This window comes from Eleutherodactylus coqui, chromosome 4 (genome assembly GCF_035609145.1).
Source record: "Eleutherodactylus coqui strain aEleCoq1 chromosome 4, aEleCoq1.hap1, whole genome shotgun sequence".
NCBI classification, from domain to species: Eukaryota; Metazoa; Chordata; class Amphibia; order Anura; family Eleutherodactylidae; genus Eleutherodactylus; species Eleutherodactylus coqui.
In genome coordinates, this window is record NC_089840.1 from 58,996,259 (window position 1) to 59,009,227 (window position 12,969).

The 12,969-nt window shown below is 45.8% G+C and overlaps 1 protein-coding gene across 3 annotated transcripts in view; it reads right to left on the minus strand.

Annotated features, from left to right (window-relative positions):
- Nucleotides 1-12,969, minus strand: part of ABR (ABR activator of RhoGEF and GTPase) — a 361,360-nt gene that overhangs the window by 87,411 nt on the left and 260,980 nt on the right. For all 3 annotated transcript variants that reach the window (XM_066599543.1, XM_066599544.1, XM_066599545.1), the window contains 2 exons: nt 9,171-9,223; nt 4,710-4,850 (listed from right to left, as the gene is read on the minus strand). In XM_066599543.1, the coding sequence (XP_066455640.1) occupies nt 4,710-4,850; nt 9,171-9,223 (194 nt within the window). The remainder of the gene's footprint in view (nt 1-4,709; nt 4,851-9,170; nt 9,224-12,969) is intronic.

Consider the following 12,969-nt stretch of genomic DNA (forward strand, 5'->3'; position numbering starts at 1 on the left):
TGTTGACCACTAGACCCCTCTACGACACAGAGAAGAGATTTTGACCGATTAAAAGAGAGAAAGGAGCATTATTGTAATGCGAGAAGCTGGATGGTTGTATCAACGGAATGCCCACCACCCGAGCCATTCTGACCAAACTGTAAGGAGGTGTTGGGACCAGTGGATGCATGAGGGCACGAATACAAGGTGACCGGGCTCAGAATGCCTTCGACAGACCAGTAAAGAGGATCGTCTGATCATCCGACAAGCACGAGCAGCTTTAACGGTTTTGTTGTTGGTGCACCCAGGAGCAGATGGCACCATTGTTACGGGCCCCTGTGTCTGTCGGAACTATTTCCAGACTGAAGGATATTTTGTCTCACGGTTTCCATTACATGTACTGCCTTTGACACCCACCATCACCTCAGTTTACAGTGGTGTCGTGAATAACAAAACTGGAAGCTATGGAATGGAACCGGGTTGTCTTCAGAGGCAAATACAGGTTTAGTTTGGGCACCGACGACGGTCGTGTTCGTTTCTGGAGACCTCGGGGTGAGCGCCTCAATCCTGCCTTGGCTGTGGAGCGCCACACTGCCACCTGCTGGTGTGATGGTCTGGGGGGCATCGCATAAGACAGTCAGTCCCCCCCTAGTGGTGGTACGAGGGACAATGACAGCTCAGCGATATGTTCAGGACATCCTGCAGCCACATGTGTTCCTCTCATGGCGGCTTCCAAGAGGCAGCAGGATAATGCTCGGCCGCACATACAAGGGGGTCACAGGAATACCCCCACAACATTGTCAATCATTTGATTCAGGAAACTCCTAAGGGCTTGAATTTTTTGACAATGTGTGTTAATATATATATGTGCATATTTCTCTGAAAGATCTCAGAAGTAGAGATAAGCGACAAAGTACTGCAGTGATCAAAGAGTTACCTTGATGGACTCCCTGTCCAGAGTCTGTAGAAAGAACACTATGGGGCATATTTATCCAAGACCGGTATTTTAGACACTAGTCTTAGAGAAGCAACACTTCAGTAAGATGCGCCAAATGTCACAGGAGGAGCAAACCTCTTACGACATTTGTCATATCTTGGGACACCCATGTAACAAATGCAGAAATCTACGCCAGGTACAATCTGCCGTAGATCCCCAGTATAATTTATACCAGTCATACTGCTTTCTCCTTTCTAGCTCCCCATTTTAAAAAAAGTGGCGAGGGCAGCTGAGAATGCAGAAAATTTTTTGTTGAATTACGACTTGCGTAAAAAATTTGCATCTTTCTTTTATGCCATAATCTGGAGTAAACCGTTTTATACATTTCTCCCTATATTCAGTCTCCCACTACCCATAACGGATGTATGAAATCTTGCTCCTAATATATCCCCTCCAAGGTTTGTCAACCTCTTCCAGTAGAACTTGATATGTTCTACTGGAATCCATCATTCAGCTACTGGAGATAAAGCAGTTTCATTTATCTCCAGTAGACCGCAGGCTGTGTTCTCTGCAGGGAGCCAGCAGATAACATTGTATTCTGCTGGCAGCCCCAGGAGTACAATGCAGCTGCTTGCACAGCTGGGTGTGTGACTAATCACAAGCTGGGCTCTGCAAACAGCCCCTGGAGGCCCATTGACATGCAAATGAAGATGATAAAGTGTTAATGGAAATTACTGGCCATTAACACTTTACGCAAATAGATTGCAAAATCTTTCACTCATTCAGTCGTTTGAATTATCATCTTTGCGTGTAAACGAGCCTTTAGGCTACCAATACATACTAATATATAGTGTGCATCAGGCAGTCAAAGAAGCATTTCGGCCATCCATGTTTCTCCAGGCCTGGAGGGTCGCTTTAAAGGGACTCATTCGAATTTACTTAACCAGTTGAATACATTTCAATCAGCTGCTATAACCTAACTGGAACTCGCCCTCTCTCTGCCATCTTGAACACATGCTTTAGCAGCAGCTACCTGACACTGAATCCCTCCGCTATCACTGAAGTAAACATTTAATTAAGTTAATTTTAGAACATTTTTAATTGTGCGCATATGGTGAGGCTTTGAAACTCTTATAAAAGGGCACATGTTTGATGACACAATTAAGACTCACTCTTTGCACTATAAAACATCATCATTACCCTCCATCTTTTCTAAAAGAGCACATTGTCAGCAGATGTACAGCTGTTGGATTCAACTTCTGCAAGCTAATGCCGCTAAGATGCCACATTGTGGTAAGAGGACCGAACAATGGAGCTTTTTAACAGACCATTCAATGCGCATTGTGCGCTCTAAGCTATTTCTGTACTATATGTAAAATCATAAAAATACTATGACTAGTGTTGGGCGAACACCAACTGTTGAACCTTGTTTCGGGTCGAACTTTGCTAAAAGTTCAGTTCAGTGTGTACCTAAACCTCGGGTGCTTTGTTTCAGCCAAACCAGCTAAAAGTTCCTTTTTCTATAGGTGCTGTGAGACAGTGACCGGCAAAGTGCTGGAGGGCCGTTACATTTCACCTAGGATGCTCTCCTATGCGGCTTTAGGGAGCGCTTGGGCAGATACGTGCCACCGAGCAGCCTGGGCTCGGTGGAGGAAGCCGGCAGTATAGTGTTAGTAGCATTAAGCTACTAACACGTTGTAGCAAGTAGGTGGCTCAAGCCGCATAATCCGGGCCGGCTTTTCCTGGAGTGACCAAAGTGAAGGGTGGGATGGTCACTCCCACGTACCAGGTGAGGCTGGTACCAGGCCTTATAAAGCCTGGGCCTACAGGGCCTAGAGGGGGAGCTGAGACCTCTGCAGGTCTGAGAGTCCTGGCTGGCTGTGTGCAGGAGCCATTTTGGTTACTAGTGTGTAGACAGGGACGCTACATGTATAGTAAGTGCTCAGACGAGCAGGATTTCCTTTATGTTTGCCTGATGTTAAGGCCTGTATTTTGCTTTGTTTGCTTGGAAATAAACCCAGGCAAAGCCTGGACTAAAGACTTTATCGCAAGTGTCACTTTCTCTGACTGCTTATGCCCAGGTTGCTACCGATCCTAAACGCTAATCTCTCACAGTGCGGCTCAGTGTTTCGCACCATTGCCTTACAGTGATGGGGTCCCTAGCCTCCGAAGTTCAGAATCAACCAAGAACGGCATCTGTATGGTCAGATTTCAACCTAGGATCCCAGAAGTGGAGAAGAACAAACAAAATACATGGGAAGGAGAAGAAATACAAAGCATGGGTAGGAGAAGAAGAAACAAAACACAAAAAAGCTGGAGAAACAGAACAACAAAGCAGGAGGAAGAGAAGAAATACAAAGCAGGAGGAAGAGAAGAAATACAAAGCAGGAGGAAGAGAAGAAATACAGAAGGAGGAAGAGGAGGAGAAACAAAATGCAAAACAAGAGGAAGAGAAAAACCCCAAAATACAAACAGAGGAGAACAAAAATGCAGAGAAGGAGGAAAAACACAACAGGAGGAGGACCTTTATGGCTCTTAGACAGTGTTATGCACAATTTTTAGGGGTTCTGGCAAAGTTACCGTTCAGTTTGAACTAATTCAGACTGAACTAAAACTTTCTGCTGAAATTTGGCAACTAAGTGGAACGAACGATGCTGTCACAGATATGAAATAATTCTTTAACATTTTTGAGAATTAAAATGACCAATGTGCTCATTAAAGGGGTTATTCAGCTAATCAAAAAAAAATTTGTAAACAGCTCATCATACTGTAAAAACATAAGAGACATTCACTTCACCCGATTCTCCGCTGCTCTAGTGTGCATGGTGTCTAATGCTCTCTAACTCCTGGTTAGAGATGAGCGAGCACCCAAATGCTCGGGTCCACGTTATTCGAGTCGAGCTTTTCTTAAAATTCGAGAGCTCTACTCGAGTAATGAACCCCATTGACTACAATGGGAGACTCGAGCATTTTTGTATGTGGGACGCCAGGTGCAGAGCTTTTTTTCCCCTAGGTTCCTCCCCCTTCCTCACCCCCTCTCTACTGCCTGCCCAAAAATTTGCCATTGATGCGTGCGCAGCGTCGCAGTGGGGAGGAGCCAAAAACTGGGGTGAGGTCGAACACAGCGTGATGCTCATTCGAGTAACGAGCACCATCGAGTACGGTAATACTCCAACGGGCATCAAGCTCGGTAGAGTACGTTCGCTCAACTCTACTCCTGGTGCAAAGATGAGGTTATCAACACAGAGACGTGTAACCACTGCAGCCAATCACAGGCTCATTTCAGTTATTGAGTAGCTGCCCCCTTTGTTGTGACATCGTAAGTGCAGCAGTAGGTAGTAGAGAGCAAAGGGAGTACCGTCTGAACCAGAACGGAGGAGGATGAGGTGAGGCGCATACTTCCAATGTTTTTACAGCATAGTGAGCTGCTTTCAAAATTTTTTGTTTGGCTGGATAACCCCTTTAAGAAGCACGTGAGCCCAACCTACTGAGCAAGTAAGACAAGTGTCTGACACCTCTTGTGCTGCTTATTTTAGGGAACATGGACCTGCAAAATCCAACCTGTCCAATCTAAAGTATCCCATGACAGCAGACCTCTGATGAGATTTTGTCACATCCGTACAAATGACCTTTCCAGCAGATACCACTGATGGTTTTTTTCTACATGTTGGCAAGTTTGGTTTAGTTATGAAAGTTCTTGCACTCTTTTTAAGCCATACTCGCTTTAGATATAGCCTGATGGACAGATCATACAGTCAGATATCTTTATCCCCGACAAGAACCATGGTCTCACCTCGCCCTTTGGTGTCGTCACTGCAGTTCTCCGTGGATCAATGTCCTCATTGATACTCGACAGAAAATTCTGAGATATGCGAAGCGCATCTTGCAGCAACGGATAGTCGGGGTGGTCAACAGGTGTATGCTTCAAAAGATCCTGCAACATTATTGGGCACAGAAAAAGGTGTAAATATATAGTTAATCAACTCCAAAGATACACCTTAAGTGGTCCAGCTATAACACAGACTTAGCAAAGTTTAACTTGACGCTTAACATGGTAAAGAAACTGCGGCAAATAATTATTTTCTTGCCTTTTCAACAGCTTTTATGTTTGGATAACTTCTTGCAGCAAGTTACTAGCATTGGGTTAAACGTTGCGACACCCGTAGGCGATACCTGCATCTGTTTATTGCACTTTATACGTGACAATGAGGTGGGCAGTGACTGTTACTGTTCGCATGTTCTGTACACTTTGCTTTATTTCATGATTCAATGAAACAAGCATTTAAAAAAAATAATGAACTGCTGTGTGCGCCACAAAGTGTTTTATAGTTTTTAATTGGCTATCTAATAAATGCCTGCCACATAATAAATATTGCGCTTCACTTAGAGCAGGCTCTTTATGGGTGTGATGAGTACATAGAGCACTCCGAACATATTACCCGTTGTAGAGGACATGCTCTGAGAGTATAGTTAAAGGAACACTCCGGTCAAGAATGAAGACAAATCGCATCATGTTTATAGGTAAACGTTTCTTAAAGGGGTTGTCCCGTGCCGAAACGTTTTTTGTTGTTTTTTTTCAATAGGCCCCCCGTTCGGCGCGAGACAAACCCAATGCATGTGTTAAAAAAAACAAAAACATTTAGTACTTACCCGAATCCCCGCGCTGCGGCGACTTCTTCCTTACCTTAGCAAGATGGCCGCCGGGATCTTCACCCACGATGCACCGCGGGTCTTCTTCCATGGTGCACCGTGGGCTCTGTGCGGTCCATTGCCGATTCCAGCCTCCTGATTGGCTGGAATCGGCACACGTGACGGGGCGGAGCTACGAGGACCAGCTCTCCGGCACAAGCGGCCCCATTCACCAGGGAGAAGACCGGACTGCGCAAGCGCGTCTAATCGGGCGATAAGACGCTGAAATTAGACGGCACAATGGAGACGAGGACGCTAGCAACGGAACAGGTAAGTGAATAACTTCTGTATGGCTCATAATTAATGCACAATGTACATTACAAAGTGCATTAATATGGCCATACAGAAGTGTATGACCCCACTTGCTTTCGCGGGACAACCCATTTAAGTAGGCTTTGGGTTACCCCACTGTCGATTAAAGAGTTTGCTGTCTCCATGCATTTCTTTTTTCAGGTCAGTGACTGCGAGTCATGAATCGTTCAACCAGCAAACTGATCACACTGAAAATGCTTCCTGCTACATGAAGCTGTAAGAGGGCACTCTGAGGCACACAAAGTCCTACTGTACATCTAGATGTCTTTGGTTTCCTTTAAGGTATTCTCCATTGAATGACAGGTATCCTCCCCTTAAAGGGAATCTGTCAGCTTGAACATGCTGTCCATTCGGTAGGTAGGAGGAGCTTAGCAGATTGCTATATAGTTCTATGGGAAAAAATAGAATATAAATTGCATTTCATTTATTTGCATCTCTGCTCATTCTGGGCTTAGTGGACCAATAGGCGGTTTTACCAGTGATTGACAGTTGTGTATATTTGTGCATACAGATATAGCTGTCATTCAGTGATAGGACTGACCACTGGACCTCTAGAAAGAGCTGAGATGAAGAAAATGCAAGTTATATTGAAACTTTCCCCATAAATAAAAACTAAATTAATAAATCTTATTTGTATAGCGCCAACTTATTCCGCAGCGCTTTTAGGTAATTTATTTATTACCACCAACCGAGCTGGGTACTGATTTTACCAATCTCAGAAGGATGGAAGGCTGAGTCAACCTTGAGTGGATTGCCTGAACCATGCGGTGATTGGACCTGGAACCTTCAGGTCGTGAGTGTGAGCTTAGGACTGCAATTCTGTTGCCTTAGCACTCTGTGCCACACGGTGCTCATATCTGCTCAGCTCCTCCTGCTCTAGAACATGATGCCATTTGGACTGCAAGTTCGAGCTGGCAAGTTCCCTTTAAACAATAAGGAAGAATAACTATAGCACTCTACCACTCAACTGAGTACCATGCGGTAGTGTATGGCCTCCTTCCCATGGGGGAATATTTGCTGCGGAATCTGCAGCAGGAGGCCGGACTGCAGATCCGCAGCAAATACCACGCTATGGGAAATAGATTCATCCTGCACACTTTCGGAAACCAATTGCGGTTTTCTCAAGCAAAGAAAAAAACGCAGTATGTTTCATTTTTGCGCAGACGGTGTTCATTAAAGTCAATGGAAGCCATCTGATCTGCGGCCCTTCCGAAATGACATTGTGGAAAGATCGCAGATTCCGCGTCATTGCTAGGTGATGACGCGGGAATTGCAGTAGTTGAAAAAAAAAAAAAACATCTGTACGGCTCATATCCAACGGCTTACTGTGCAGACCATCAGCAGTACAGAGGAAAACGAAAGCAACCAGGTACGCATGGACGCCAGTGCTCCCAGGGCTGGATACCGCATATGGAATCCAACTATACAGTGTGCAGGAGGTCTATGGTGGTTATTTTTTTTTAACAAAACTATTTAAAAACATTGAAAACAGATTTTACACACTGCTTAAGAACAATGCTTAGTACAAAAAAAAAGTTTTAATGATATTACAGATATTGAGCATATTTACTAACACCGTCTAATAAAGAGTGAAGACTTAGGATACTTTTAGATAAGCAGACAGTCGCTCAAGTAATAGCTCAAAAGAGTGATTTCAGGTGACCGTCGGCCTGTGTAAATACAGGACCCCACATGGCTCACTTGTCAGTCACTCGGTTTTCAGCACCCCTAAAAACCGAGCAACTGTTGGTCCGTGTAAACTGGCAGTCGTTCATCTATGAACTGCCAGTTTACTATGAATGGCAGCGGGCGACCGGAAGAGATCTGTGGTGCCCTCCACCTCCGTTCAGTGAGTGATCATCTCTGCTGTGAAAGGAACAGGGGAGATTATCACTTGGACGGTTGTCGGCACTTAAGTTTTCGAAAGTTGTCCAGTGTAAAAGTATCCTCGGACTAGACAGTCTTAAGATGTGCCACATTTATCATAGCGGCTCATGCTGAAAGATAAATCTGGTACATCTGCAGATTGTCTACATCTAACTTTATACCGCTTAATTTATGCCAAAAACCACCAAACTTTGGCACAATGTTTAGCACACACTGTTGCATTTAGGCCACATCCCTTTTCTAGGAGCCAATGCCCCTTTGATGGACGAGTTATAAAGAGCATCCAAACTGTATAAAAACATGTGATAAATGTGGTGCAAACCATGTAAGACAGTTTTATGGTAAATCGGCCCACTACGTTCTTCTCCTAACAGGAGGCCCGACCGCAGTGTAGTATGATTGTGCAGCTTTCACCATCTCAGATCATTGTGGTATTTAGAGGCCATGTGATTCATGAGTCACAGCTTCCAATTTATATTCATTATAGCATCCCCTGACCTAAAACAAAGCGTACATTCCCTACATGCTGACAACAGAAAAAAAAAGACACATTGTAGTACAATATTCAGTTCTGGGAATCTCCAGCTGAAAATGTGTGATTTCCATGTTAAACTCCAGGACTGGGGTTTAGTTCAAGGGTATAAACTGATAACCTGATTTGAATAGGGGGTTTGATAAATGACGGGATATTTGGCCTCATACTGAACAGGTTGGTTTTGAACACATTCAGAGGAACTCCACAAAAGACATTAGTGAGAAGCCTGAAAACTTGTGTCCAAAATGTGTCATGGGTGCATTCTAGGTATGGGCAACTTGTGGTGACTATTAAGAGGGGAGGACAGGCAGTGTTGGGCAGCAGGTGCTCTTCCAAATAACCAGGAGCTACGATGAAAGGCCACTTTATTACAGACCCCCATTTAGTAGCCTGTTGGACCTCCTTTGGCCTTCAGAAGCGCAGCAGATCATCGTGGCATAGACTCTACTAGGTGCTGAACTCAATCGGCAGGAATATTGGTGCTTGCGGACAGGACGGCTTTATGCAGTTGGAGGAAATTAGATGGAGGTGCTGACATGCACTGAACAGCTGACAGGAAGGGTTCATCAAATCATGCCGCTTGCCCCAAATTCTGACCGCCCAATCAGCATATATAGCTGGATACTTCTGACATCCTCTGCTGATCCCTTTTATTGATGAGTTGCTTATATCTACAGGATCCCATTTTCTTCGTTATTTTTCCTTGCTCACACCGTTATCAAAAGTCTTGTCTTCTTAAGGTGCTCATTAATAGCTTAACTCGCTGCTAGGAAAACTGGACTTTGGGCCTAACAGATGTGAACTGCTATTTGCTAACATTTAATTACTCACATGAAGCACTAAGGTACTCCGCGTCACACGATCAATGGGTTTGTAGAGCAGAGCTGCAATGAGAAAAAAAAAGGAAAGGGTTATTAGGAACAGATAAGCTAAAACACAGGAAGTCAAGTGAGAAAAGGGGTGGACTGCACATATAAAGAGGAAGTCGGGAACGGAACGCTGCAGAAGAATGTGAGATCCTTTATACTGTGGTGTTCTCCATATTACTAACATTCATAGCCCTACATTCAATCTGCTGGTGCAGCAGGGCTTATTGCAGAATCATCAAGGCTACTATATAATATCTCTGCAGACATTGCCACGTCCCCAAGTCTCAATATAATATACAAAAGTAGTAAAAATACTGAAAGAGCGGCGAATGCAGAAGTAGGAAACTCAATTATGTAGACGCAATATGCTGGTCAAATGTAGCCATTCTTTCCTACAGACATGGTATATAGTACACCAGCGACCTACTATAACTACTATGGTGGCCACAGCTTTATAATAAACCATCGAAGAACAGAAAAACAGATATTTTTGGTATAACTTACCGTAAAATCTTTCTCTCGTCACGTTCATTGGGGGCCACAGCCTAGACCGTGGGATATAGCCACTGCCCTAGGAGGCGACACTAAGCAAAAAAGTGTTAGCTCCTCCCCCCTGGCTATATCCCCCCTGCAGGCGCTCAGCTAATTAGTCTGTCTGCAAGCAGTAGGAAGCCAGTGGGAGTACGATTATACATATTGTGTTTTATACATAACAAAATACCATGTTTTGGCATAATTTTCTGCCAAACAATGACCGAAGAACAGAAAGTTCCAGGAACCGCCTTAATAAACAAGGGGTGGGTGCTGTGGCCCCCAATGAACGTGACGAGAAAGAGATTTTACGGTAAGTTATACCAAAAATATCTGGTTCTCGTCCGTATCATTGAGGGCCACAGCCTAGACCATGGGACGTCCACAAGCAGTCCCGAAAATATATATATTGGGTGGGCATTTACAAGTTTGACCGTGTGGTCCATGGACCGCCGCCTGCAAGATCTTCCTGCCGAGAGCGGCGTCCGATGATGCAGAAATATGGACCTTATAAAATTTTGAAAACATATGTAAGGAAGTCCAGGTGGCTGCCCTACACACCTGAAGCGACGAGGCTCCGTGCCGGACCGCCCAGGAGGCCCCCCACCGCCCGTGTGGAGTGGGCCATAACCCGAAATGGTGGCGTGCGCCCTGAGGTGCGATACGCCTCTGTTATCAAGGACCTTATCCACTTAGATATGGTGACTTTTGAGGCTGCCGAGCCCCTCCGGGCCCCCTCCGGAATCACGAAGAGGGTGTCAGTTTTACGGAATTCTTTGGTTCTTTTTACATAAAGTTCACCAAGTTCAGGCGGTGCAGTGTTTTTCCCCTTGTGTGTACTGGTGTTGGACAGAAGGAAGGCAAGACAATATCTTCATTGATGTGAAATCCGAGACTACTTTTGGTAGAAATTCTGATGATGGTCTCAGTACCACTTTATCTTGGTGGAAAGTCATATAGGGGGTCTGTATAGACAAGGCCGCCAGCTCCGAGACCCTACGAATAGAGGTAATAGCGACGAGAAAGATTACCTTCCAGGTCAGTAGCCGTATAGGAATCTCTTTCAGCGGCTCAAACGGTTGGTCTGTCATAGCCTCCAATACGAGTTTAAGATCCCATGCTTGAACCGGTGGTTTCAACGGGGGCGTCGTATGGGCGACTCCTTGTAGGAATGTACGCACAGCCATTCTGCTTGCGATTGGTCTCTGAAACAACACCGTCAGTGCTGATACCTGTCCCCTTAGCGAGCCTACCCTTAATCCTATTTCGAGACCTGATTGTAGAAATGCCAGTATTCTGACCACCGAGAATTGCATCGGTTGCATTCGCCGCTCTTCACACCAGGTGAAGAAACGCTTCCAGACTCTGTAATAAATAGCCAACGAGGCTGGTTTCCTGGCCCGTATCATTGTCTGAACCACATTCTCCGAGTAACCTTTTCTTCTTAACACCTCGGTCTCAACGGCCAGGCCGTCAAATGTAGAGACCTGGAATCCGGGTGTACTAAAGGCCCTTGGGATAGCAGGTCTCTTCGATCCGGTAGGTGCCATGGTGCGTCGGTCAACATTTCTATGATGCTCGCGTACCAGCTTCTTCTTGGCCAGTCTGGCGCTATTAATATCGCTGGCCGCCCTTCCTGTTTGATCTTCCCTAAGATTCTTGGTATGAGAGGGATTGGTGGAAACACGTACAGGAGTTTGTATACCCCCCACGGGATGGTCAGTGCATCTGTTGCCGCTGCTTGCGGATCCCGTGCTCGGGCCACAAACGGAAGGATTTTGTAATTCAGTCTGGACGCCATAAGATCCACGTCTGGCGTGCCCCATTTCTGACATATCGTCCGGAATACTTCTGGGTGTAACCCCCATTCGCCGGGATCCACCGTTTCCCGACTTAAGTAATCTGCCCCCCAGTTGTCTACTCCGGGAATGTAGACTGCTGATATTGAGTTCAGATGATTCTCCGCCCATGTCAGTATGCGAGCTACCTCGTCCATTACCGACGTGCTCCATGTGCCCCCTTGATGGTTGACATAGGCTACCGCTGGGGTGTTGTCCGTCTGGATGCGCACATCCTTCTTCTTGAGAGTGGACCCGAAGTGCCGAAGAGTCAGGTAAATGGCCCGTAATTCTGGGATGTTGATGTGTAACGTTGATTCTCCCTGAGACCAAACTCCTTGAACAGACTGGCCCCCCAGTGTTCCGCCCCAGCCTGAGCGGCTGGCGTCCGTCGTCAATACTATCCATCGTTTTGGGCCCAACGACCGTCCCACCTGAAGTCCCCCAGGTTTCAACCACCACTTGCGTCCGTCGTCAATACTATCCATCGTTTTGGGCCCAACGACCGTCCCACCTGAAGTCCCCCAGGTTTCAACCACCACTTCAGCGCATCCTGGACTTGAGGGGTTATCCGGATTCGTTGTTCCAGGGTCAGTGTGGACCTGTTCCAGCGGGACAATATCAGATGTTGAAGCATCCTTGACTGGAACTGGGCAAAGGGGACCGCCTCGAAGGCTGCTACCATCTGGCCCAGAATACTCATACAGTGTCTGATGGTGAACGTTCTCTTCTGCATTAGAGACCGAACACCGTGTAGAAGTTTGTCTACTTTTGTTTGAGGTAGTAGAACTCGGTGCTGGCTGGTGTCAAATATCATGCCTAAGAACTCCAGCCGTTGGTATTAGGCACGATTTGTCGTGGTTTATTATCCAGCCAAATTCTTCTAAAGTTTCCATCGTGACGCGTAAACTCCTGACGTTGCCGTCCCGTGATGGTGCTTTTACTAGTACATCGTCCAGGTATGGTATGGCCGCTATACCCTTTGCATGGAGTAGTGCCATCACTGCTGCTAGTACCTTCGTAAATACCCTTGGGGAAGTTGACAGGCCGAATGGCAGAGCCGTGAATTGAAAATGCCTTCCCTGCGTCTCGAAACGAAGAAATTTTTGGTGTGCTTCCCGAATCGGAATATGAAGGTATGCGTCCTTGATGTCTATTGAGGACAAAAATTCCCCCGGCTGCATGGAGGCTATCACGGATTTGATCGACTCCATCCGGAAATGCTTTGTTTTGATGAATTGCTTTAGTCTCCTTAAATCCAGTACTGGCCTGACCCTGCCGTCTTTTTTGGGCACTAGAAAAAGATTTGAGTATAACCCTCGCTTCTCTTGCGCCCCTGGCACTGGTTTTACAACCCCCTGTACCAGAAGATTTTCCACTGCCAATTGTAGA